The following is a 26823-nucleotide window of genomic DNA, read 5'->3' as shown; positions in this document are numbered from 1 at the left end:
CAACAAAATTGTAGCTAAGTTCTTTTATTTTTTTATTTTTCGGAGCTCCAAGTTTCATAGCTTCTGCCAAAAATGAGTTCTGTCGTATTAATTCTAGAAAGGTTTTCTAAGGCCATGTCAGTCTGATTAGAATAGCTTCTGATTTTGTAGTGTGAGAGATATCTTGCAGGAGGACAACTTTCAGCAAATTGAAACAAATTATATGAGATCTATGTAATCAAGACAATTCCAATCTCTCATTAGTTGCTCTTTTCTGCCTCTCATTTCTCTTTTTGATTCAAATTTCATGCATGTTTGAAGATAATTGTGAATCTCCAAGCAGTTAGTTAATCATGCAAATGCTTATCTTCAAGGAAGCTTCTGAAGTGGCAAAATCTTGACAATAATAAGATTAAACCAAGAGTGCTCATGGAACTAAGCAAAAGTTGGACAACAAATGAATGATCTGACAGTTGAACTATTAATGAGAAGTCATCAAATAATATTATGTACAGATTACACTGACGTTTATTGCGTTTATCCATATCTCAAAAGATGGAATAAATACACATGTTGCTGTAAAACTGGACAAAAACTTCGTTTTCCTTTGCGTTCCATGAGCAGCTTCATTGCTTTGTATACTTGCGCTCCAAAAATTGCCTAGATGCACTCATTATATATTTTTTCGCCTGACAGTTCTGCTAAAGAAGCCAACTCAGGTATCTTACAATATGCACAACCGCGAAGATGGATTTAATTTACAAGATGAGAAGATGAGACAATAAAATTATCGATAGGGATGAGTCTCGAACAATGAGGAGATTCTCCAGAGCTGTAGAAACAAAATTACTTGGTATCAATCCTCAGCAATGCAGAAAATGGCTTACTGGTTGCAGCCATGGGTGTGGATGATTCTCATTTGCAAACATTTTGCCGTAGAGCTATTTTCCTTTCAATGATGAATCAATGAAATCTCCCTGTAGAACCTCATTTAACTGCCGTTTCTTCTATGGACATGTGAATATTTTGGATTGAATCTTCTCAAAAGAAATTTTTCTTTGTCTTGTCCTTTTCAAGGCGTGCTTTGCGAACCGCCTGTTGGATCTGTCTCTCATGCTCTTTAAGCATGTCATCAAGATTCCCACCTGGAGGCATCAGTGGTCCAGAATAGTGGATTCTTCGGTTCTTACCTCCATAGCCCTAAGTTTATAAAAACAGGCATATATATTAGCAACATGAAGCAGTCCACACCAAAAGGAATTAACTTATAAATATTTAAAGATCCCTTATTATTCCAATTATTTAATCTGTGAGAAAGGTTGAGTAAATAGCTTGAGCTTAATCCAATATGCTAGACTCAAGGATTCTTTGAAGCTGAGCTTGATCATAAGTTCCAAAGATCAATTTGCATATTCTATAGGCAGTAATTATAGTGCAGTTAGATATACAGCTTCAGCCCACATGAGCAACTGCACTTCCATTTTTAACCTGATAAAAAACATAATATAGTCATTACTTACCACAGTTGTGTCCTTGATTCCTAAATCTTTCTTGTGAGAAGAGGCAGGTCTATCCAGCACGTGCTTCTCAGAAGTCTCAGCAACATCAAGCCTATTGTATCTGGAGTTGGCAGTGCTTCTAGCAGCTGCCGAACCAGAGGAATTGTATAATTCAATAGTAACACCTGACTGAGGCATATGTGATCTCTGCGTCTTGAGCTGAGGGCCATTTGATACCCTAACTGAACTGTAAGAGCGGCCCGGAACTGTTCGATGATCATCATGATTTCCCTTCTTATGCCATGTCGATCCAAATCCAGAAGTCTGCATTGCTGCTGGTAGTCCAGGAGGCTCAATTCGGAACCCTGATCCACTATCCTCTTGTGGAGTATACTTCTCACTGCTGCTTTTCGCATTTTGTTGTCCATGTCGTTTCTGTTGGGAAGGTCAGAAAACAAAAGAAAAACTTATCACATAAAAATATTAAACAACTCTAAAGTCCTGCAAATTTCCCACTGTTTATTAGATTAAACTTTTATCACTTTGAAAGCATAACTCACATCTATCAGTTTTCCGCTACTTAATTTCACCAAATTGATCCAACAGTGACAGTGAGTTTTACATTGTCCCAAATCCTGACAATACAATATATAAGATATGTTGAGATCCTAATTATCATCCAGTTGTCCTTGGAAACCTCACAGATAAATCTCATATTCACTCTATTTTGTGCAAATGAAGACGTCAACCATTGTCTGTTGACTTCACAGATAATTTCTATAACCCATTGCTCTAGCTTCTTTGTTCTGCCCTCTTGCATATAAATTAGGGTGTTCCTTATATATGTTGATTAAATTGTCCTTTTCTTCCACGTGATTTACTTGAGGTGCCAAGCAATTTTACTGAGGTACTCAGTATGCCACAGACCAATTTGTGATTGTGTGAACCTACTATATGACAACAATAAGAAGAATAATGGTGGAAAAGCAAATTAAAATCTATTTGGTTAATATAAGACTTTATAAGGAATTATTCGCTGTATATTGCATTTCACTGACAGAGCAAGATAACATAAAATATTTTTTTATAACATAATCCTTATAGAGCTAATCATGAAATATTAATCAGAGGCAATTCCTCGTGATAATTAGATAACAAAAATATACCTGCAGTTCTGCATTGGCATCTGAAACTGGCACCGCTTTGGACTCCTTTTTCCCTGTTGTCTTCTGCCTGTTAATATGACAGAGAACAATGTCAAGATCCAACTATTTATGGGCCTTCCATTATATAAAAGTCTATTCACAGATAATGAGGGATCACTAAACTTGTGAACTGATTGTGTTAGATATAAGATAAAATACCTCCTAGCTTCCTCCTCGCGAAGTTTAGCATCATACTCCTTGCTTGGTGGATATTTAGGCAAACTTGATGGATCACAGGCAAGTGGCTTTGTTCTGAAAAACTGCAATTTTAAAACTATTTGTTAGTAAAACAGTAAAATGAAGAGAAGGTTAAAAGAAAGGGGAAAAACATACAGATTCTGCAAAATGAAACAGTCAAATGAAAAAATTCTTAAAGGATTAAAAGACCTATTGCAAAATAATTTTACTTTTTAAGAGATATTGGCCTTTCTCTGAATTGTAAACAATAATATTTAAAAGTTATCCGTAAGTATATTGATATGTATACATGCATTTATATGGATAAGAGAGGATATAGAGAACAGAGTATCATGGAAGACATAACATTTTAGTCAATCGAACTTTGAGAATATTAGTTTCCATTACAAGTTGTAGACATGACCTCAACCAGGAACCAGAATTTATTGACTAGGAGAGTACCAAATGACAGCAAACCCTGTTCTCCAATCAACAGAAAGGAAAAGGCCAATAACTTACTTCACTCTGAAGAGCAGAAGATGCTGTTCCACGAGCTGCTGGTTCTATTGCAAGTAGGGAATCCAGAAGAGCTAAAGCTGATGGAGGAAAATCCTTAAATGTCTCAGCAACACAACGCCTGTATTGGTGTTGGGGTTTGAAAATTGTTGCATGTGGCAACTTAGATTTCCTCCAGTACTCATCTGATGGTGATCCACAGAGCTTGAAAATTTTGTGGAGTTGCTCCACCTGGACATTGTATAGTGGCCAAGGACAGTCAAAATATAAGCCAAAGGACAACAGTCATAGTCATCAGAATGAAGAACCCATCAAAGTGTCACATGCAAGAAGCATAGAAGCATGCAGTTATTGTGGTAGTAAACTGGCATATTTTTTATGATAATGAAAATATGGTAGAATTAGTATTTGCAAGGGAAATGTACATGACGCTAGAGAAAAGGACCTTCTAATTAGAGAAATGTGTTTCTTCTGAACAATTCATCATTACCAATCAAGTCTCAGACAGTGGACATTTATTGATTGTACCAGAGATTTAATGGTGGTTTATCAAGTAACTGTAAGCACTCGAAAGAAAAGGATATGTAAAGTGTCTATCTGGTTGTTTAGTGTCCCAAAATTAAAAAATAAAAATATGAACAAGACTATTGCATTCCAGTAGGAGGATTTTCTTACAGAATCTAATTGTGAAGTAGGAAAAAGCATGCATAAAGTTTAGTCTTCAGAATACCAAGTTCAGCAATCCTACTAGTGTTTCCCTAATCCTAAGCCGTTCACTATTCTATAAATTTCTGAGGAGATCTATAATATAATCTTCAAAGGGATATACCTCAGTTCGTCCTGGCATGATTGGCTTGCCTGCAAGCAATTCTGCAAGGATGCAACCAGAACTCCACAAATCAACTGCAATACCATACTCTGTAGCACCCAGCAAAAGTTCTGGAGGTCGATACCACAGTGTTACAACACGACTTGTCAATGGTTGTTCCTGATCAGGGCTAAAGAAGGTTGCTAGACCAAAATCTGCTATTTTAAGAATGCCGTTATTATCAATAAGAAGATTTGAACCCTTGATATCTCGATGTAGAACGCCATGACTGTGGCAGTGATCGAGCCCATGAAGTAGCTGTTGCATGTAACACTTGACCTAATAGTTATGTGTAAGGTGGTCATAATGAGTATGTATAAATGATAGAAAAGAGGACTATTAGAAGGAATTATTGAAGGTTATTAATAATATAATGTATTTATCTTATCAAATACCTGTGCTTCGGTGAACTTTAGGCCTGGAGTTGCTGCAAGTCCAGCAAGATCATGCTCCATATACTCAAATACCAGATACAAGCTGCATGACATCCGGGATGTAACTATGCCTTCAAGCTTTATAACATTTGGATGATCAAGTTTTCTTAATATCTGGATTTCTCTTGCCATAAAGCGTACACTTTCAGGATCCATATTAACAAACCGCACTTTCTTGAGTGCAACAATTTTGTCAGTTTCAAGATCACGGGCTTTAAATACATTACTGTAAGTTCCTTGTCCAATCTGCAAGAGTTTTGAATGATCAAAAAAACATATCAAATGGTTAGTTATTCAAGGGAATGCAGTACATATTGTTACGGAAACAAATTATTAGTAATACGGTAACTCTATGAATTAGAAGAAGAAATATAATGACTATCAACTAGTCTAGCATGTTTTATTTAAATGACAGATGCGAAAAACTAGCTTACAATTCTAGCCATATTGGTCGATCACTTGACCCACATCAAACATGTAAAAATTTAGATAGAGAACCCCACATGCCATAATAACCATGGTGCCTTCATAGCTAAAAAAGGTGCCTTCTGCTTTTGTATGCACTAAATAGAAGTTGATTCAAAGACCTCTGCAAGTAAAGATCAAGGCCTTCCCTGTAAAGCCTTCCGTGTGTTTCTATCAGCACCCAACATCATAACATCTTAATTTTGCCATCACAAGTTGGAAATTGAATCAGATAGCAAAAGGAATACATGAAAAAGCAGGGCAACTGTCATTTTAAATAGAAAATTTGTGTTCCATGTTTGTCTTACAAAAAATGAAGTCAAATGCATTCTAAATTAAATGATCTATTGTACACTTGCAATCATTTTTACTGATGATACTATAATAGTGTACTCAGAAACTAGTGTGTGCTGAAAGTAAGATGGTCTAAGTTTATGTAAGAATTCCCTCTTGCTGACCTAGTAGTAATCTTTATACAATCGTCTTCAGTAATTACTCAAAGAAAGAAAAGAAGACACTATTCATATTAAATAAGCATGGTTCAACCCAGCATGGAAGGGTTCTAATAGTAGGTCAAAGCAAATCGATATACATTTTTTTATTTGGTTTTAGACATCCTTAGATTGATTCAAGTAAGTTTGCACTTTGCAAACTGTAGATAATTCTATATACAAGATGTGGTTAGAGCATTTACCTTTTCCAATTTCTCAAACGTATCAGCTCTCCGTGGTAGCCAACCATTTACCACTTCCCCTGCCACAGAAGTGAGCCAAGAAGGCCAGCCAGCTATCACATGCTCTCCTGAGAAACCTGTGGGTAGATCAACAATTCCTAAACTGGGTTCAGCATCATTTGCATTGACAGCGCTCACATCAGGCTCTTTACTATTAGCCCCAGCATCGACAGTAGCTCGTCTCTGGTGTCCAACTGCCTTCCTGGTCCTATCGACTGATACCACCACTTTCCTCTCCTGCTCATTTGTCGTTAAAGATACCGCGACAACCCCATTTTCTTTCACCCTTGAATTAGGCCCTGATATTCTCCCTGCGGCAAGATCCGCACTTGGTGCAACAAGCTCCTCTTTCTTAGATAGCGTAACAAGCCGCTTCAATGACTTGTTTGAAAAGGAGGCCTTGCGCAGATTCTCGACATTTTCATCTGAGGCAATTCCTTTGGAGCAAATGCAGCCCATTTCCTAAGGTAGCTATCAAAGCAGCATTTGCGCAAACACCATCACCTCAAACCTTCACAACCCCAGGAAGGGTGAATCAATGTGAAACCTATCTCAAATTCTTCGCAAAATTGCAAGCTTTTTCTTTACTCAGCCAAATCAAAACCTTTTCCCAAACTGACCGAAAGTGATAAAGCGATTCCTATTTCATAACAATGCGGCTTCTGATCATTTACGTTCCTCCAAGGAGAAGGATCAAAACCCTGAGCCCGAACACCGGAAAAGGATCAAAATCCCACCTTGCGCAGCGATTGCCGGAAAACAAGGGCATGGGCTTCGCCTCTTGGGTTATTTTTCTTCAAATTTCCGAAACAATGGAACCTCATCTCGCGTTACCCACAGCTCCCCCTTTCTGTTTCTGCGAATGGTGCGGAGCAAAACATGGAGAAACCCAAAAAAAGAAGGAAAAAAAAAAAGGTATTAGAATGGTTTTTGTTTGAGGAAAAGTAAGGAAGGAAAATTCCAACGAGGTGGAAGTGAGAAACCGAAGGAGAGAAGGATTCTCGACCACCACAGAGCTAAATTTGAGCTGGGCCGAAGGATTTCGATGTGCTGCGCTGCCGCACACGCAACTGAGATGAGAGAGAGAGAGAGAGAGAGAGAGGAAAGGAGAGGAGAGCACGACCATTCTCGTGCAACGGTGAAAGAGGGACAGATCATAGTTACGTGCGCGCCAACTTCTTTTGTGAAGTGTTTCTATTTTTAGTTTTTCTCGTTTTGTAATTGGATTTTAGTTATTATTATAATTAGATTTTTTTTTTCTTTACCAAATTAGCCCTCTCAATTATTATTATTTTTTGCATTAATTATACTTCAAAACTTAAATACCTCAATAGTCTGCTCAGCAACATTTAAATTTACACATAAGTTGCTGGATCAAACGACAATTTAAGGGGCTTAGCTTGGCATAAGCTCGAGTTTGACTCACTATAATCCAGCTAAGCTGAGCCTAAATAATATTTTATGCTTAAAATTAATTTCGAGCCGAGCCTTAACTAAAGTCAGCTCGCTCAGACTCAACCCAAAATCGGCTTAAGCTCTTGCTCGGTCCAGCTCGGCTTGAAAACATGCTCTTTTCAAGTTTGGATTTGGCTCGGCTCAATCTAGCTTGGCTTGAAATTTTTCAAGCTTGGATAGACATGATCATCGGGCAGGCTGGGCTAGGTTCGAGTCGAGTTTTTCGGGCTAACCAAGCTTAAGTATTTATTCACGGCCCGAGCCACCAATCACTCGGGCCGAGCCGGATTCGAGCAGGGCTAGAATAGTCTAGCCCGTTACTATCCGTCAGCCCGTGAGAGATTGGGCTAGTCGATTGAGCTGGGCTGGCCTGACCCATCAATCATTCGGCCCAACCCACATTTTAGCTATTTTTAGATTTTTTTTTTTTTTACTATTAGCTTATTTTTTAAAAAATATTAATGTCCCTCTATTTAAAAAATAATAATAATAAATTTAAAAAAATTTAAATTTGTGCTCTAAAAAAATATAAAACTGTACAATACTAAAATTTTTGTTGGTTTTCACTGTAGCAGAATGAGTAAGTATTGTAGCAGAATAGGCGGGCCTAGTTGCAAGCCAAATAGGCGAGCTTTCGGGCCGGGTCAAGCGGGCAAAGGGCTAGCCCGTGCAGCCCATGCGTAGTTTGGGCTTGGGCTGGGCCGGGGCTAAATCAGGTTCGAGCAGGGCTTAGCCCGGTCCAAATCGGGCTAGGCACGAGCTGGCTAGGCCGTTTGATCAAGTCTAGGCTTGGATTGAGCTTGATCTAGCTCAGTCTAACTTGATTTGAAAAGAAGTTTGATTTAGGCTCGTCTTGAGTCAAGTTGAGCTAAGCTGAGCTAAAACAGTGTTTTAGGCTTGAAAGTAATTCTAGTTGAGCTTGAGCTAAAACCGATTTGTCCGGGCTCATTTATAGCCCTAGTGATCCACTGGTTTAGTAACTTATTTGTCTCGTGTTTAAGGTGAAATAAATATGTGATAAAATAATGAAAATTCATTATACTTAGCAAACTTTTGAAGAAAATATTATAGTTTAGTGATTTAATTCTTAGAATCGTGAAATGCAATAGAAACAATGCCGCAGATTATGTAGCCCTTTCGGACACACTCAAAATAATAAATATCCTGATCTTTTTTTGAGAGAATTATCATGCTCCTAACTCTTACCCTTAAGGCACATCAAATAATCAAACTACCCAAAGTATGAAGGACAACAAAATAGTGTTAAGACACCAGAAAGGATCACAAAAACATCTACATGCTCATTGCTAAAATACAGATGCCTTTTTTTTTATCAATATTTTGTATGCCTCATGCCAATGAGACAGTGATTATGGTTAGGGTATTCATATTGTATGTGTGTTCTCGACTTCGAACCTCAACCGAAATTGTTCAACTTCGACGCTATTAAGTTTTCAATTCTCAATCTTTCCTAGTCAAACCAGATTAGTATGAAACAAATTTTTTTTTTCGTAAGAAAAGTGGTAACTTAATATTGTCCATACTAAACCGAAGTTAAAATAATAGTGCCACATAATTGAAGGACAAAACGAAAAGCTGAAAATTGATCTAAAATGCTTACCAAATCTCTTATTTAATATTGATGAATCTGAATACAGTTTGTGGCAATTAGCTCTAGCTCAGATAGTTCAGTGGTAGGTATGATTGTTACAAACCTCCAAATCTTTTATGCAAAAGTTTACAAGGTACTGAAAGATTTCAGCTTTGATTCAAGATGCTGAAAGGTTAAGAGGAGCAGAGAACGAGATATTATATAGGTGTAGCAGAGGATTTCTAAGAAACAAAGTGTCTTCTAACTGCCAAAACACAATGAAGGAAAAAAAAATAAATAAATAAACCAAAAGATAACATAGAAAGCTACAGGAAATGTTTCACAACAAAAGCAAACTAATTTGAGCTCTCTTTGTTTTCCTTGCTTTCTCTTAAATGACATTATTTTGTCAACATTACAAAGTAGAGCTGCTACCACTTTTTAAGAGCTCTTCAAGCATCTCTATCATCATTCAAGATGGTAAAACTCAGGTTAGGAGTGCAAGCCAGAATGAGTAATCTCCATGTCATGCATTCCTCTTTATCCTCATTGCTTCAGAAATGGTTTAGCGTTCAATACATCAACAACTTAATTGTCAATTCCTGATTCCTGTACGAATAGCAGTCAGGTCTCAGCTAATTCCAGTTCATAAACATCATCTCAACAATGCAAACAGGTCAACCCCAGTACTTCTGCAGTCATTTTCTGGCGATTACTGTGAAGGTTCCATATATCGCCAACTCAATTAGCAACTCCAATCAACCTTACATCAATAACATGTTCAACAACTGTTCTTTTGGCCTCCTAAAGTTTCAAATCACTGCCTCAAACCAAAGGCAGAGTAAGTAGAATCTACTTTTTCCAATGTTCCAGCGATGTGGTTACATCAATCATAACTAAGAAAGAAAGTTGGCCAACAAGTAATTCTCGATACTTTTAGATGTGCAGCCAAACATGTGGGTTTCAAATTACAGAACTTTTCATCAACAAAGGAAATTGCAGAAGAACTTTACAATACACTTCTTTTCAAAGTTGTATGAATTAGAAGGCATGCTTGGAGGAAGAAAAAAATCCTTCTAAAGTTCACAGATATCTTCCAGCAAACCTTAAAATGAAATGAGTGTACATCTATAGAGAACTGACAGCCTTTGATGCTGCATAGATGAAGTCCAAGAAACCTGTCCCCTTAAGAAGACCTTTACCAGTTAAAAGCTCAAAATCTATCAATAATAGGAAGCCAATTATAGCTGCTTTCCCATTTATAAGTTCATTTTTCCCTGTGAAACCAAAGCCTCCAAGATCTTCATCAACTATCATTCTCACCTGAAATTCATCAAAGCAAAAATAATTATAGCTCAAAGCAGCTAGAATGAGAACATCATTTACAAGCTTTAATGAGAAATATGCAGTTGTATACCTTTTCTTAAGTCTTGCAAAGTTTGGAATTAGAATTAAGTTTTTGCAGCACTATTCTCTATGTGCATTGTACAAACACATCAGCCAGAGAGAGAGAGAGAGAAATAGGACCCTACACAAGACCTTCAAGCCACAATTAGGATGTAAGGTCCTAAGGAGAACAATTCATAGATTAGGCTGTTCCAGAATTCAATTCAAGAAACCCATCTCTAACATGTATAATATACCCTTCTAAATCAATCTTTTTCAAGTTATAATAACTCAGAGATACTTGCAACGTTAGGTGTCACTTCCTTCTGCCATTCAATTTACCTTCTAGATGAACACAACTTCCTGCACTAAATATCATAACAGGGTAATACTGTATGCCCTCTCTAGAGCCACATTGGTGCAAACCTCACGAATTAGGATGTCTGTCTTATCTCTGCCCTCGACTTTGGGAGTTGCTCCTCAATTGCAAAAGACAAGCTACGAGAAATTAACCCAATCACGACTCCAGCCAATTAGACCTATGAGTCCACATTACAGTGTTGTCTGGCACCAACTTCGAACCTCTTAAAAAGGCTGGAAAGCAATTGACAACTAGAAATAAGAAATCAAAACATCTCACAGATTCTCAACCAAGTTCCTCTCCGTTGTGCATACCACAGAATCAGAGAAATAGCAGTAGCAGCCAGAAATAGATATGGATCTGGGCTATCATATAAATAGACGATATATATATAGAGGTCAGGATTCTTCTAATTCTGACAGGCCATGCTTCTATCCAGAGGACAAAAATGAAACTAACCTACTTCTGAAATCTATTATGATGCATTATGAAATATTTAGGTGGCTTGTTTGCTGAAGGCATTGTTATATTTATGTGAATGTCTCAAACCTCTTCTAACATTAGAATATTCTTTATTGTCATCTACCATAAAATTTCAGCTCTCTTCTGAAGTTAAAGTTATCTGTTATTTATCTTTATTTTCTTAGGATGTCTCTAATTGGTATCCGTACATGTTCAAAATTGCTGTTGGGACAATCCTAGGAAGTACAAACACTTCAAATAACATGTCATGTCCATGTACGACACTTGTCGGGCACTAATACTCGTTGGACACTCCTTGTGCACATATCAGAAACATCTAAGAAGTATCTGATATTTAAAAAAATAGAAAATAAATTTGGACACTCTCAGGATATATATATTAGCATTATCATTTTGACTTGTTAAAATATCTGCGGTATTGTGCACAGTATGATTTTCTCTCATTAATAGATTACTCATACTTGTCTATATATCGTTATAAGTTGACAAAATATTTTTTAGATGTATCAATAATATATATATATATAATATTTTTATTTATTTATTTTGCCGTGTCATGTGCTATTTTTCTAAGATCTTTTGTATCCCAATGTCCATATCATATCATATATGTTGGTTTTTAGTATTGGCAAATGTATACAAAATATTCTAAATATTTTTATATACATATATGAGCATATCTACAAAGTTTGATAATATTTGATTTGAAGATTTTCAAGATTTGAAGCATTTAAGTCAGCACATTTGCAATGCCTTTACAGTGTGTTCTTCGAAGGCATACTGGAAAGTTTGTAGCGAGTTCTCGAAGGCATACTGGAAAGTTTGTAGCGAGTTCACATATACAAAAATGTAGTTTTGGCCGTTCAAATGCTATCATAGAATTTTGCAAAATTTGGGATTCCATGAGATCTGATTTGACTTAAATTTGGCCTTATCTCTATAAGATATATAGGGGTTGGGATGTGAGGTCGATATTAATTACAAGAAATATTTACTTTATCTCTAAGAGGTATTTATCTTATCTCTAAGATATTTTATATTTTCTTTAAGATATATTTATCTTATCTCTAGAGAAATATTAATATTATCTCTAAGAGGTATAACCCTAGAGGATGCCATAGATCATTATCTAATGATCATATTTTGATATCACGTTTTGGAGGCCATTAGAGATCACTTATCCTCAGGAATATGCTAAATCGTTCTATATGCTAAATCGGCGGGTAATCTGGAAGCTTCCTATTAACTGTCACAAGCTTTAGTGGTTGGTTACGATCCCAGTTTAGATCCATAATTTTTTATCTAATTTGGAGTTTTTCCACATAAAAATCTTGGTATTCATCTTTGTTTTATTCGTTGATTATTATTCTGTATTTTTTATTTAAGCAAAGGGTTAGAAATTGTGCCTAGGATTTTTATAAATATATCCGCATATTTATAGTTTTTTTAGTATATCATATCCATAACCCATGTCCATGTTCATACATCTTAGAGACAACCACTCAAAGAACTTTGATATGCTGACTAGTGTGCAAAGAATGGTTAACTAAAGAGTATATAAAATGGAATGACTTCATAGAGGAGAGATATTGATATGAAATCAGCAATGTGGCTTGCACATAATATAAGTCTCAGTTAAGCTCTATCAAATAGGATGGACTTCAAAAATGCCACGCCAACATTTCTCTACAGAAACCCTCTATAAGTAAGAACGACAAAAGTACAAAAAGTTTCCACATTTTCGATCATCCATGCAGTCTTTGAGTTAATAATGAATTTGTCAGATATCAAAATAACAAAACAAATATCTTTTCATGTTGCCACAAGATAAAGCAGGAAGTGTTCACTGTAGTAAAAATCATTTGCATGTATACTTCAATCCATCAGACGTGACTAAGAATAATTATTTTTCTTTTCAAACCATATCAAAGAAGTATAGCAGAAAGTTCCAACTTAGAATTATATTTCATGCAAAATAGAAAAGAGTAAGTTTAGGAAATGCGGTATCTAAAGGTTCAGATGTTAAAGATGCAAAACATAGGAACTAAGCACCAAAATCAAGCCCTTGGAATCTAATTTCTGGTTGGCCTTGGTATATTCTCATGCTGGTGCTTATAATTTACATGTAGAGAGAGAGAGAGAGAGAGAGAGACCTCTTCCACATTAACATCAGATGCAGTCACTCCAGGTTGAGCTCTGCCACTGAAAACAATCTCTGCAGATGCAAGAGTACCTCCCCTCATGCTAATATATAGGTTTTCTTCATCTGTTTTCACAGGGTACACAAATAGTGTCCTCAAAACTGGTGTGAGAAACCTCAAAACAGGGTTTTTTGGGTACCAATCCTTTATTGCTCCAGTCCGAAGATCAAATGTACTATCCGTTGTCGGGCAAATAATACATCCATCCTAGGAGAAATAGATAACAAGCAATATTAGATTTTTTTTATCTTCAAAAGACCTCCAAATTTGTTAGTTAAACAACCAGCAGAAAATCTAGATCAAGAGAAAAATTCTCTTTGAATTAGATCAAGAGCAACATAGTTCGACAAATAAAACAGCCATCTTTGAATTTATCTTTGAATTTATCTTTGAATTAGATCATTAGATGTTCAGACATCATCACCAACCATATTCATAGCTTCACCAGTAATCTCATACAGATCACAGGATATAAACGAGATAGACAAGAGAATCAAGTGGAGAACGAATCTAGATTGTATAATATATGAAGTACTACACCAATTACACGACTCAATGCCCTATTCAAGCTGACTTCAAACAGACAAAGTTAACATTAAATTACCCAATAAACAAAGTAGAGCTCGCTAAATCAGAATTCTGACTCAGATCACTTAATTCATTCTTTCTGCAACACCCATATCAAAAAAGAAAAAGAAAAACACAGAGCACTAAACAATAAATTAATGTCCCATTTATAACAAGACAAGCTATATTGGTCCTTCCCAACGGCCAAGAAATGCCTCAGTCTACAACTTCCATCATCATACATTTAATCATACCTCAAATATAAGCAATTATCTACATTTTCAAAATCAAAACAATTTACTTTTCCATCGCAAACACATCATTCCATCATAAGAAAAATCAATAACCACTTCCAAAACATAGAGAAAAAGGAATCGGAAAAAGAGTAGACACCTGAGTGAGCTTTGCATTGAGAAGTCCTTCACTATAGGCCCCCTCGGCCGGGGATCGATTCTCGATCGCAAAGATCTCATCTTTATACCACAACAACAAAATCGTCTCTCCATCTTGTACGATCACACGCCTCTCCCCCTTCGGCAGCGCAGCCAAGGGAACCACCGGGACCCAATTCTCCCCACCACCATCGCCACCGGTCTCTACCGCCGCTTTCGGCTCTCCTCCTTCTACCTTCGACATCTCCATAGCCTTGCAAGAGACGGTGGTGCGGAGAGATCTCGAGAAGGACTTGTGAGGTTGACGGTTAAGGAAGGGGAGGGAGTGGAGGCGACGGAAGGAGGAGAGCACTGCAGAAGAAGACGTCGTGGTGGTGGTGGTGGTGGTGGTGGAGATCTTGGATAATGTTGCCATTGCAGAGGAGGAGAGAGAAAGCCAAACCCTAACAGAGAGAGGGGGGATGACGGAGGGAAAGAGAGGAAGGTTGAGTCGCCCATAGCCACAGAACGAAGATAACGAGAGGGGGAGAGAGAGAAGGAATAGCGGGATGGATTTGGGGATTTATCCAAGCATAACCCCTCGATAGTAAAACGGGAATAAGCACCGATCAAATTTATAATGCAATTGCGCCATGTTTTTATCCATACTTGCTAGGGTTAGTTACATCTAAACACCACAAGCTATTGCTCATATTAACGTAAACACAACGTTAAGCCTCTAGAGTAATACCATCCATCCCTTCAGAGGGGGTTAGACCGGATAAAATAGCCCAGCCGTCCGTGCCCGACCTGACCCAACCCAGTTTGGGCTCGGCTAAGCCAGGCCCGGAAGCTCGTCCATGGCCCGACTCGAAAGCCCGGCCTAGAAGCTCAACCATTTGGTCCACACAAAAGTCCGTCCTTTTAAACTATATATATATATATATTGCTGAACTTATTAGTATATTTTAAAATAATTTAAATAAAATGCTGATAAATTTGGCTAATCCTACCTTAGTTTATTTTCTTGATACACATAAAGCGCTAATTATATTAGCCAACATCATATATATAAAAAGAAAATGCTGAACTTTTTAGCAATTCTTTTTCTTAGATAAAACGCTTCAGTGTTTATTAAAAATTGTTGTGGAATTAATTTATTTTAGTATTAAGTTTAAGGAATTATTTTTTTTTTGTTAAAATAAATTATAGGAGCGGATTAGTTTGGTCAAAAGTCTACATAACTTGTTAAAACATTATTTGATTTTGGTGCTAGAAACCCTCGTTGAGATAGTCAAATTGGTGATATCTATCCACCCCTTTAGACAAATTTTATTTGATAAGTGATTACCTAGCCTCTCGAGAAACTCAGCCAGTAGTATATTAATTGGCTTAATTTTTGTGATATGTTTCGCTTTCTTTTCACTATATTTTGAACATTTTACTTTTCTACTATTGCTTTTATATTTGCAATTCCTTGGCAGAATCCAAGTTTGGCCACCCCCTAATTGGATTCGAACCCGTAGTGTCCTCACCCTTTGTTCCTCCGCTTGTCGAATCCGAGCCTATTGCCCCTCCACCTCTTTTCCTCTCATCTCTCTTAAGTCCCACCTCTTCACAACCCCTACTTCGCCTGATATGTTGTTGTTGTAGTTGATTAACCGTCGTTGTCCTCCCTCACTCACTAGTACTATCTACCTGTATGCCTCATTGCCATGCTGAGTGGGTGAGACTCATCTAGGTGGGACAATGGCCTATGACCCATTCATAGTAGTAGCTTGTGCTCATTGGCATCTGTGTTTCTAACGATTTTAGATGTTGTTTGGATCTAAATATCGTGCTTTTTAGTAATTTTTAACTTTGTTATTTTGTTTTGCCCTATACTGTAGGTTTTATTCTAATTTGTTATTCTAAATGGGTGATCTCTAATCTTTCTATCTTTATGGATTCTTAGGACTGTATCTTGAAATGCTATACTAATGAAACCTGTAAGTTGACTCGAGACTCTTTGCTCTTGGGAATTTATTGGGTTGTTCTTTATTTCAATTTTGTGTTGGCCCTCAGGCTTGATGCTCTATTTTAATTATAGTGTTATCTATTGTAGGCCAAGTGTGGGGGCTAATGTCAAAGAGTCGTCGATCTATCTCTTCTCAACTCTGTGTATTAAGTTACATTGATGTAACTTCAATGTTAATAAATTATCCTAGCAACAAAAAAACCTGCCATGAGACCTAAGGTTTTTAAACAAACTAGCACGATCTCAAATTATTTTTATCAAAATGAACCACTTTCCAAACTTGTGCTAAAAGGGGTATGTTTCGTTGTCAGTAAATGGTTGATAAACATTTTACTTTTAGATAAAAATATCAACAAGCATGGCATTTATAATTGTGAGCTAACGCAATAAAATGTTAATGTTATTAGCAATATATATATATATATATATATATATATATATATATATATTGTTGAACTTATTAGTAATTTATTTGAAAATTTTCAAATAAAATGATGATACATTTAGCTAAGCCTGCCTTAGTTCTTTTTCTTGATACACATAAAATATTGATTATATCAGCTAACATCATATATATAAAAAGAAGATGCTGAATTTTTTAGCATTTTCTTTTCTTAAATAAAACGCTTCAGCATTTATTGATAACTGCTGTGAAATAAATTCATTTTAGTATCAAGTTTGAGGAATTTTTTTTTGTAAAAATAAAATTTAGGAGCAGATTAGTTCAATCAAGAAGTTCGCAAACTTGTTGAAAGATTATTTGATTTTGGTGCTAAAAACCCTTGTTGAGATAGTGAAATTGGTGATATCCATCCACCCCTTTGGACAAATTTCATTTGATAAGTGATTTCCTAGCCTCTCGAGAAACTCAGCCATTAGTATATTGACTTGCTTAGCTTCTGTGATATGTTTCACTTTCTTTTCACTATATTTTGACGCTTTATTTTTGTGCTCTTGCTTTTCTATTTGCATTTCCTTGCCAAATCCAAGCTTGGCCACGCCCTAATTGGATTCGAGCCCACATTGTCCTCACCCCTTGTCGCTCCACTCATTGAATCCGGGCCTACTGCCCTTCCACCTACTCATCTTTTCTATATCTCTCCTAAGTCCCACCCATTCACATTCCCTACTTTGCCCAATATGTTGTTGCAGTTGATTCACCGTTGTTGTCCTCCTTCGCTCACTGGTACCATCTACCTGTATGCCTCATTGCCATGTTGAATGGGTGAGGCTCATCTAAGTGGGACAAGAGTTAGGACTCGTTCACAGTAGCAGCCTATGCTCATTGACATCTATGTTTCTAATAATTTTCTAATGTTGTTTGGATCTAAATGTCATACTTTTTGGTAATCTTTGACTTTGTTATTTTGTTTTGCACATCCCCTACTTTGCCCAATATATTATCGTTGTAGTTGATTCACCGTCGTTGTCCTCCACTCATTGGTACCATCTACCTGTATGCCTCATTGCCATGTTGAGTGGGTGAGGCTCATCTAAGTGGGACAAGAGCTAGGACCCGTTCACAGTATTAGTGTGTGCTTATTGGCATCTGTGTTTTTAATAATTTCCTAATGATGTTTGGATCTAAATGTCGTGCTTTTTGGTAATCTTTGACTATTTTATTTTATTTTCCCCTGCTACTTATTTAAGATATTGTAGGTCTTATTCTAATTTCTTATTCTAGACGAGTGATCTCTGATTTTTCTATCTTTGTGGATTCTAAGGACTGTATCTTTAAATGCTAGACTGATGAAATCTATAGGTTGACTTGAGACTCTTTACTCCTAAAAATTTATTGGGTTGTTCTTCATTTTCAATTTTATGTTGGCTCTCGGGCTTGATACTCTATTTCAATTATAATGTTATCTATTGTAGGCTAAGTGTAGAACTTATGTCAAAGAGTCGTCGCTCTATCTTTTCTCTTTTTTGTGTATTAAGTTACATTGATATAACTTTAATGTTAATGAATTTTCCTAGCAACAAAAAAAAAAAAAAGAATACTTGCAATTCATTGATTTAGTTAGTTGGTGCATTGCTCATGGCATGATTTTGTCTCTATTGTTCATATGCATTTTAGGGTTTTGAGGTGAGCAACTTAGACTAAAAACAAGTCCAAGTCAAATAGCAATGATTCGAAATGAATCTTCTTTTTCCCTATTTGTTATTTGAGATTTTGGTGATTTCTTTGTCGATTAAAAGGGTTGGTGAATTTAAATATGATAAGTTTTGCTATTTGTTTAATATCCATATCCAGATAAAAAATATAGATTCAGATGTGAATTGAGCACTATCCAATCTATTTTCACTCCTAACAACGTATATAAATATATATATTCATATGGTAAATAATTATTAATGATTTACAACTTTTTATTAATTAATGACTCAATTTATTATGGTCAAAACTAAAAGAATAAAATAGAAAATATTACACTTTACCCCTATATGGTTAAGCCCATTACAACTAACCCCTATGGTTCATACAAAAGTGCAACTCTTAGTTTGTCGCTAATGGAAATGGGAAATGCTATTTTTATATCTATGTATTAACTCCAACAATTGATACCGTTAAAATATGGATGAAAAGAAATTAACAATTACACTTTGGTTTGTACTTATACTTAAGTTGAAAAATATATTGGGATTACCTGAAATTGGGTCAAACCATAGGGGGTAAGGTATGATTTGTCAGATAAATTAAAACTACAAATGCAAATAAAGCAAACCAATTGGGTAGCCAACAACCAAAGATCCAAGACCGCCATGCTCTTTTTGTTTGAGAAGGAAAGGCAACAAATGCAAGATAAGAGGAGTTTGCCAGCAAAGGAAAAGTGGATCAAGTTGGAGAAAGGGTGCAATTGCCCGAGGAAACATCCAACTGCTAGAGAAAGTCTAGGAGAGGTTGCAAGGCTTAATTTGTCGTCTAGGATGGTCGATGATGCATGAGCTAATAATCCCATGGCTGACGGCGATGGAGATTACCAACTTTGGTAGCCTAGTCACAAGGGCTCCATAGAATGCCTCCACGACTTGTACTAGTAGAGGGGAAAGAGATCACAAGAAAAGCAATAGGGACATAGGTGGGAAGTTGAAACACCCACTTCCAAAAATTCACGTGTTCTTCACGTGGAGCATGTCCACGTGATTCCCACGTGATCGGTCAGTGAAATAATCTCACCAAGTATCTGAATAAGTCAAGAAATATCATAATAATCTAACAAATAATCCTGAATTATAATATCACAGGCCTCAACAAGCCTCTAGGAATACAAGTCCATCAATACTTGCTAAAACATAAATACCCTCGCAAGGGTTAAGTCCAACTGAAATGATAGAATAAACAAATGCTAAAAATAGGGAATGAATCTGCTACTCCTCGATGTCCGCATCCTCTATAATCATCTCTGAAATATTTCCACCAAAAATGGCGGTGAGCATAGGGCCCAGCAAGTAAAATATAATAATAATCTAAGAATATTACATGATAAGTAAAAATGCAACTCATAACTTGTCAGGGAAAAATGTACATTATGACTTTTAATAGCTTTCATCATTATAGCTTATTTTACATAGAAATCCACACAGGAGTCTAGTCACAATATCATATCTCGCATAGCATCATAAAATCGAGGGGGACTAGTCAACTAGCGGTATTATCGCCCATACATGCCTGGCGATGCTGCATATGACCGGTTGTCTGTGGCCATCAGACTAAGGACCCCAGTCGTAGACCCATCAACACCGTTCTAGTAATTATCGCACAGAGCGAAATCATCACCTACGGCTGGTAAGAGCACACAGCTCAATAGACGCCCTGTCCCTGCGTCCTCGGGTACCGCTAGAACTACAATCCCTTCCTTTCAATCATCTTTTCTAATATCATACTAGTCAAGTCTCCAACTATGACAGTGTAATCACCTGAATGCTCCACCTGCTATCGACCTCAGGTGTAGGCCGCTAATATGATACTATATAATATACACTCTACCCCTAACCCCGGGTTGAGTAGGTAAAAGGGCACTGCCTAACTGGGACTTGACTAATAGTGATATGTGCACGTGGTGCCATGACTTCTATTATTTATTTAACATAATCATCACAATAACAGATATTATAAACAATCATAGTGTCTATCATACATGTGCATTAAGTGATAAATAATACAAGTAGAAACTGACAAGTAATTTAATGCAAATATGTGATGTCATATAAGTTTCATAAGAAAACGACATTTAACTATCACAGGTAAGATATGACATAAGCATGCATTTTTAAAGACTATTATAAAATTCTACTCGCCTGGGGTATCTCTGGAATTTGTCTTACTCTCCTAATCAGTCGGCTCTTCCTGAATTTCAAGATCCTTCCCGCACAATGCTGAATCTAATAATTTATAAATAAACACAAAGTTAATGGACTTATAACTAACCGTGTTGTTGTGTATATTAAGTTTGATTTTCTAGGTCTGAGATATTATTTGTCCTAATTACTATAATAATGGTCATTAGAGCGGTTCACATTGTAAATGTGAAGATAATAGAGAAGACTTAATATTCAATATTATTTTGATCTTGTGAAAATCACTAATTTCCTTAATAACATGATTGAGAAATTATAATAATTACAAATTGTGCAGCTATCAGAATTTAAGAAAATAACAGACTCAAAATTAATTAGACTAGGGTTAAAGAAAAATGTTAAAGGTTGGGCTGAGCCCAAGGCCCAGCAATTTAAGTGAGGGTGAGAGGGAGAGAGTGGGCTGCAGACCCACCTGCAGCCCACTGGACCAGAAGTAATGGGCTGGGCTCCAGAGCCCAGCCAGGCAGGGGGAGTTGGTGGACTGGGCTCCAGAGCCCAGTCCGACAACAAAAAAAAGAGGTGGGCTGCGGGGCCCTCCGCAGCCTACCAGAAGCTAAAGGAAGGTGGTGGACTGGGCTCGAGAGCCCAGCCCACCGAGACCCTTAAAAAAAAGTCATAAAGGACTGTGGGCTTGGGCTGCAACGCAGCCCATGCCACAGTCCAAGGGAAAGAGAGAGAGAGAATGGTGGGGGACCCAACCCCCCACCCTCTCCTCATCTCCACAACCGTGAAGGAGAAACAGAGGAGAGGGGTCATGCTGCCGGCGTTCCCTGTCGCCGGCAGCCCCCTCCCCCGGCTCTAGCAGCATCACCCCCAAGTCGACTGTGTCGACTTGGGCGCAGAAGAGGAAAGAACCTCCGGCTAGTGCGGCCGGAGGTGTGAGTTGAAGGACTTCATGGCCGGCGGCCATGGGTTCTCAACCTAGTGCAAGATGGGCTCGAAGCCCGATCCTCGGATACCCAACCCTTCCAAGTGAAGAGGTGGGTCAGCCGAAAACGAAGAGTGAGGCCACCACCGTCGGTGGTGGCTGCTAGTGCCAAGGGATTCCGACGGTGGGAGGCGACATGGCATCGCCTCCCACGCGCCCCGTGGGTACCCAATTTGGGTACCTACAGCTAGGGGAAGAGACCGGGAAGCTTCCCGAACCGGTGGTTTGTCGACCCGAGGTCGCCGGCCGGCGAATTTTCCGGCGAAGGTAAACTAAAATAAAATCCTAAATACGCATGCTTACTAAACTATTTTCGAATTAAACTAGCTAGGGGCTGAAGGCTGACCTGACGATCGAAGAGGGAGGGTTTTGGTCGGTTGCCGGCGTTCCGGTGGCTCGTTGCCCGCGACGAAGACCTCGGCGGCTCGGAAGAGGAAAGGAGAGTAGAGAAATAATGAAGATGGGGAGATTCCGCAAAAGAAGAGAACCCTAGGGGAGAAGGGGGGTTAAATAGAGGAGAGGGGAGAGAGAATCGGAGTGGAGTTACTCCACTCCGGCGATCTTCTCTCCCACCTCTCGCAACTAACTGCGAGAGGTGGGGGAAGGGGAAGAAGGAGTCAGCGCACGCACTTGGCGCGTGCGCTGCGGTTAGGGTGCACGCGCGTAGCGCGTGCGCTAAATTTTTTTTTTTTTACGGGTGTTACAGAAGTGGTCGATGTGTTTGAAAACACATCTCGAGAAAGTTATATTTTATAAAATTAACTTTTTCATTAACTACATAAGCCAGTAGAAATTATGATAGTTCAGGGGTGAAATGTAAGTGCTATTGGATTATAGTTTAAAGAGTCTAGATGTAATTTAGCTTTTTATATAACTAAGGAGGTCAAAGGGTCACAAAAAAATAAGCAAACGGGTCAATGTAATAGTTCATGAAATTTACTTATGATTATCTCTACTTTCTAATAAGATAATAAATTGATGTAAACCGGGTCAGATCGGATCACATCAAGGAGAGATTGGGCTCAATAGATTGAGTCTAGTTATCTTATTTGCTTATTTGGTTTAGTTAGAATGTTAAGATTTTATTTAATTAGCTAAATCTAGCTCTATGCAGTTTCGGAAAAATATTTGCAGAATATTCTACAAATGTCCGAATAATATCAAACTAGCAGGATAAGATCACCAACCTCCAGATCTACAACTTTAATATTCACAACTTCTCCAAATTCGAAATCTATCTATGACGAAACGAATGATTAATCGAGAAAGATAAAGAAAGCTGATTTAGTTAGTTAGCTAGCTTTATCTTGTTGTTTGAATTTCAAATGAATCAGATAATCCGCATGTGATCCGATCCGCTATAGATTTTTACTCCTATAAATAGGAGTGGACATGTATTGATAATTTTATGAAATTGAATTAAGAGAAATCTCGTCCTTATCTTTTTGCATTGGATTGTTTTTATCTTCATAGGAGTATATCATAACCCTGGACGACCACCACAACGTCAAAAACTACCGTTCTGCCCTCCTCCACTATTTTATTTTATTTTCTTTTCATCCTGACATCTGATTTAGGTGAAACTAGAGACATTAGAACGCTAACTCACGAGGCTACCTCCACCTAAATTTTTATAATCATCCTACAGACGGATCGTTTCAGATCTGATCCGTAACATAAATACAATTATCTTTCAAATCATTCATCATAGTCTAACTAGAAAAATTTAACCATCATAGAGGATAAGAGTTAAATCTTATCCTTATTCTCTTTTTGGTTGTTGATTGTATACAAGTATAAGACAATGATCATGATGGATATAATGCCCACGGGCTATGTATCAAAAAGAAAAGGAAAAAAGATTATGATGGACGTTTACATATGCACTCATCCCATCTCAAATATGTGACAAACAAACAATGATTGAAGCATATCATGAGCATTTATTATTGGTCTACTATCCAAAATATGGTAAAAGGGAGATAAAGGGGTGCTACCACTTATCCTTTCTTTACTACCAAATGGGTCTAAAGTCTTTTCCCACTCATAAATATGACAAGACAACAATCAATAATTTACCATAAGACCTGCAAATCCAATTGATATATGTAGGTTGTGTAAAGAGAATTGTCTTCTTTCCTAGGTAATGCTTCCATAGATTGGATTGAGCTCTATCTTTGCTAGAAGCTCTGTAGGTATGCATAATGGATTGCAACATGGGTACACTTTTTTTTCTGTTCAGAGTAATGGAATTGACCAGAGAATGGCCAAATTAAAGAGTAGAACAAGATACCAGACTTGCAAAAGGACATATATATATATATAAAAACTATAGCCATTCCATTACTCTGAGTAGAAAAAGTGTATCCATGTAAATTATGATCATTAGAGCTTTTTACATGTAAAATTAAATATTGCTGAGTATAACTGTTATTAAGGCAAAAAATTTCACTACTTTTTTCTATTAACACTCCCTGTCTTTTAGTATTTTATAATTCGACCCATCCTTTTTGTTACTATAATTTTCATATAATATCCTGTGTTAATTTAACCTAATTGTTCTCAAATAAAAAGATATCAACAAAATAATATTTTTTAAAAAAATATTCTAAAATACCTGGATTATTCCTTTTCTCATCTCCAATTTCATTCAAGGGCTTATAGCTAAATTTAGAAGAGGTTTTCAATTTTCTTGGGTGGGTTAAGCGTTTAGAAATGATCTAGTAGTATTGACCTAGAAAAGCGTATGGTATTATATAAAAATTACATATATATATATATATATATATATATATATATATATATATATATATATATATTATAGAAAGATAAAAGGTTGGGAGGGCTAGTTTGGTAAAAAAGGGAAATTCTAAAAAAGGATAGGATGACATAATAATGGTCATAAATATAGGACCTCAAAGTGAGTGCCAAGACCAATGATTGAGTAATAGTGTCCTCCAAAGGTGGACGTACTATTGTGTACCTTCCCTAAAGATGTGGACAAGGACATGGCCAATAGTCTTATGTTGGTTCATGCATAGTTCATCAAAATGATCTTCTCTGGGCTGGCTCATGGGTCCCCACCCCGGGCCCACCCCACCTCCACCAACCAGATAAGATCCAATCGTGGGGGGCCGGGGGGCTGTGAGGGCCCACCTGAGAAAGGACCTGGACCCACCGCCCACGCCTCACGCGAATCTTAAAGCGTGAAGAGCCATCAGCCAGGCCATCCACCGCCCGTGCGAGGGGACGTGGTCCGCGCCACGTCGTGGCTTCGCGCGACGCGTAAAGCCCAGGTGTCTTCGCCCTATTAGGTGGGGGTCGCCCATCGTGGACGGTAGTTCGGCTTTTATCATTTGGGAAGGGGAGGATCCACCGTATCGTACGGAGATTGCATCCTCCGTGCGGGATCAGGGACACGTGTCGTCGTCGCCTCGGTGCGGGCCCGCCGTTAGATGCAGACCCCCTTACCACTGGATCTTATTGGCATATTTTGCATATCGACGCCTACGATTTGCTCTTATTGTGCGAGCTACTATTTGCAGTTGACTCCTCATTTATTAGATATTTTACCCATGTAACTAAGTTCAAGATTTTTAAACTATTATTCATTTCACATAGATTTCTTTTTCATTACGTTATATATTAATCAATTTTAGACACTACAAGAATCATATATAATAAGTAACGTAAATTTGGAGAGTCAAAATTTTATTTATATCTTAAATAATTAAAAGGGTCAATATGTGAGAAAAAAAGAGGGATATGGAGTCGGTAAAATCAGAAATAACACAAAGAGGTGGGATTAAAATATAAAATTCCATATTGTCTAATGTTTAGACACACGCGTGTGGGAACTGTCAATTCCGTCATGGCGTCTCTCTCTCTCTCACTTCTTGATCCAATCCAGCGTCTCTCTCTCTCTCTCTCTCTCTCTCTCTCTCTCTCTCTCTCACTTCTTGATCTAATCCAGCTGTCTCGTCCTCTTCAACCCCACCATCTCCTTCCTCTCTCAATTCATGATGCATTGCATGCAATTTACTCCCACTATTCGACGTACTATTCCACTTTTTTATTATTATCCCACATCACGTAGCTACGAGGAAGTCCAGTCCTCCTCCATCTTCCGGTTTTGCCTATAAAGATACTTCTCATATCATCACTCCCATACTCTACTGGATCAGAAGCTTGATGGAGAGAAAGCCTCAAGGTGGCGCGCAATATAGAGGAGTTCGGAAGCGGAAGTGGGGCAAATGGGTCTCCGAGATCCGCGAACCCGGTAAGAAGTCGCGGATCTGGCTCGGGAGCTTCGAGTCCCCGGAAATGGCGGCGGTGGCGCACGATGTGGCGGCGTTCCGGCTCAAGGGCCGCGCCGCGCGGCTCAACTTCCCTGAGTCGGCGGACCGGCTCCCCCGGCCGGCCAGCTCGGACCCGGGGGACATCCGAGCCGCCGCCCATGAGGCGGCCGCTCGTCTCCGGTTTAAACCGGAGGTGATCGTCGACTCGGCCCGGCCAGGTCCGGACCGGTTTGGGTTGGGGTTTGGTCTCGCCAACGATGAGCTGGGGTTGGACTCGCCCAAGTTGTGGGTGGAGTTGGCGGAGGCGATGCTGGTGGAGCCGCCGGCGTGGGCCAGCGATGTGGTTGACGTGGATGATTGGGTCCAAGGTTCGCTGTGGGACCCGCTGTTGTAATTTTTGATTAATTGCATCCTTATTTTTGAACGGATGGCCGGGCCTTTCTAAGCCGTACTAGTTTGTAGCACGTGAAATTCACGTGAAAAAAAAATAGTTTCGGTTGGAAAATTAATGAGTTATTTTTCATGCACCCAAACATACCATAATTACACTTACACTCCCTAAACCATTAACAATTTTCTCAAATATAATTATAAAAATTACATTAGGTAATAAAAAATTAACATAAGTGATATTGTAATGAAAAATATTAGGTAAGAGAGAGAGAGAGACGTGAGAATATATATTTAATTAATTAACATTCATGCATGCATGCATGGTAGGCTTCGTTATCCTGTAATTTAATTAGCTGTGAGATTGTGACGAATAATATAATATTAATTTGTAACCCATTAATTAAATCGCCTCCTTCGAGGAGACCATCTTGTCACATCGCGCGGATTACGAGGTAGATTTGTGAGCAAAAAAACAAGGTGAAATGTATTAAAAGGTTTTTAGTCTTGAATTCCGGCATGATTAGAAATTAATTATGA

At 37.9% G+C, this 26823-nt stretch overlaps 3 protein-coding genes across 4 annotated transcripts; 1 reads left to right on the top strand and 2 right to left on the bottom strand.

Moving 5' to 3' along the window:
- Window positions 1-452: 452 nt before the first annotated feature.
- LOC140772215 (probable serine/threonine-protein kinase At1g09600) lies at window positions 453-7001 on the bottom strand. 2 transcript variants are annotated; one of them, XM_073114166.1, is made up of 9 exons: window positions 6860-7001; window positions 5838-6732; window positions 4640-4924; window positions 4206-4523; window positions 3380-3607; window positions 2843-2943; window positions 2645-2711; window positions 1500-1913; window positions 453-1179 (listed from the first exon to the last, which is right to left on the bottom strand). In XM_073114166.1, exons 2-9 carry the CDS (start codon window positions 6333-6335, stop codon window positions 1021-1023), a joined length of 2070 nt encoding a protein of 689 aa, XP_072970267.1. In that variant the 5' UTR covers window positions 6336-6732; window positions 6860-7001; the 3' UTR covers window positions 453-1020. The 2 variants fall into 2 exon arrangements, with proteins under 2 accessions (XP_072970267.1, XP_072970266.1); XM_073114165.1 differs by having other exon boundaries at window positions 5838-7001.
- Window positions 7002-9831: 2830 nt separating this feature from the next.
- On the bottom strand, window positions 9832-14876 carry LOC140772319 (uncharacterized). Its single transcript, XM_073114324.1, has 3 exons — window positions 14314-14876; window positions 13306-13560; window positions 9832-10245 (listed from the first exon to the last, which is right to left on the bottom strand). The coding sequence occupies exons 1-3, from the start codon at window positions 14725-14727 to the stop codon at window positions 10051-10053; spliced, it is 864 nt and encodes a 287-aa protein (XP_072970425.1). The 5' UTR covers window positions 14728-14876; the 3' UTR covers window positions 9832-10050.
- A 10871-nt stretch (window positions 14877-25747) lies between these two features.
- LOC140772501 (ethylene-responsive transcription factor ERF022-like) lies at window positions 25748-26402 on the top strand. The gene has a single exon (XM_073114598.1). It carries the CDS (start codon window positions 25787-25789, stop codon window positions 26285-26287), a length of 501 nt encoding a protein of 166 aa, XP_072970699.1. The 5' UTR covers window positions 25748-25786; the 3' UTR covers window positions 26288-26402.
- The last annotated feature ends 421 nt before the right edge of the window (window positions 26403-26823 follow it).

Source organism: Typha angustifolia, chromosome 12 (genome assembly GCF_048772165.1).
Source record: "Typha angustifolia cultivar Huaian chromosome 12, ASM4877216v1, whole genome shotgun sequence".
NCBI lineage: Eukaryota > Viridiplantae > Streptophyta > Magnoliopsida > Poales > Typhaceae > Typha > Typha angustifolia.
Note: the sequence above shows the minus strand (reverse complement) of the source record. Positions and strands in the feature narration are given on the sequence as shown.

What these genes read in the sequence shown, in the direction of transcription:
- LOC140772215 (XM_073114165.1), bottom strand. Translation starts at nt 6,335, where the DNA reads ATGGGCTGCATTTGCTCCAAAGGAATTGCCTCAGATGAAAATGTCGAG. An exon ending in CGTTTGAGAAATTGGAAAAG is followed by an intron (nt 4,925 to 5,837) that starts GTAAATGCTCTA and finishes AAACTCTTGCAG; the next exon opens with ATTGGACAAGGAACTTACAG. An exon ending in ATGCCAATGCAGAACTGCAG is followed by an intron (nt 1,914 to 2,644) that starts GTATATTTTTGT and finishes CCTTCCCAACAG; the next exon opens with AAACGACATGGACAACAAAA.
- LOC140772319 (XM_073114324.1), bottom strand. Translation starts at nt 14,727, where the DNA reads ATGGCAACATTATCCAAGATCTCCACCACCACCACCACCACCACCACG. An exon ending in TCAATGCAAAGCTCACTCAG is followed by an intron (nt 13,561 to 14,313) that starts GTGTCTACTCTT and finishes TATTTCTCCTAG; the next exon opens with GATGGATGTATTATTTGCCC. An exon ending in CTGATGTTAATGTGGAAGAG is followed by an intron (nt 10,246 to 13,305) that starts GTCTCTCTCTCT and finishes GATGAATTTCAG; the next exon opens with GTGAGAATGATAGTTGATGA.
- LOC140772501 (XM_073114598.1), top strand. Translation starts at nt 25,787, where the DNA reads ATGGAGAGAAAGCCTCAAGGTGGCGCGCAATATAGAGGAGTTCGGAAG.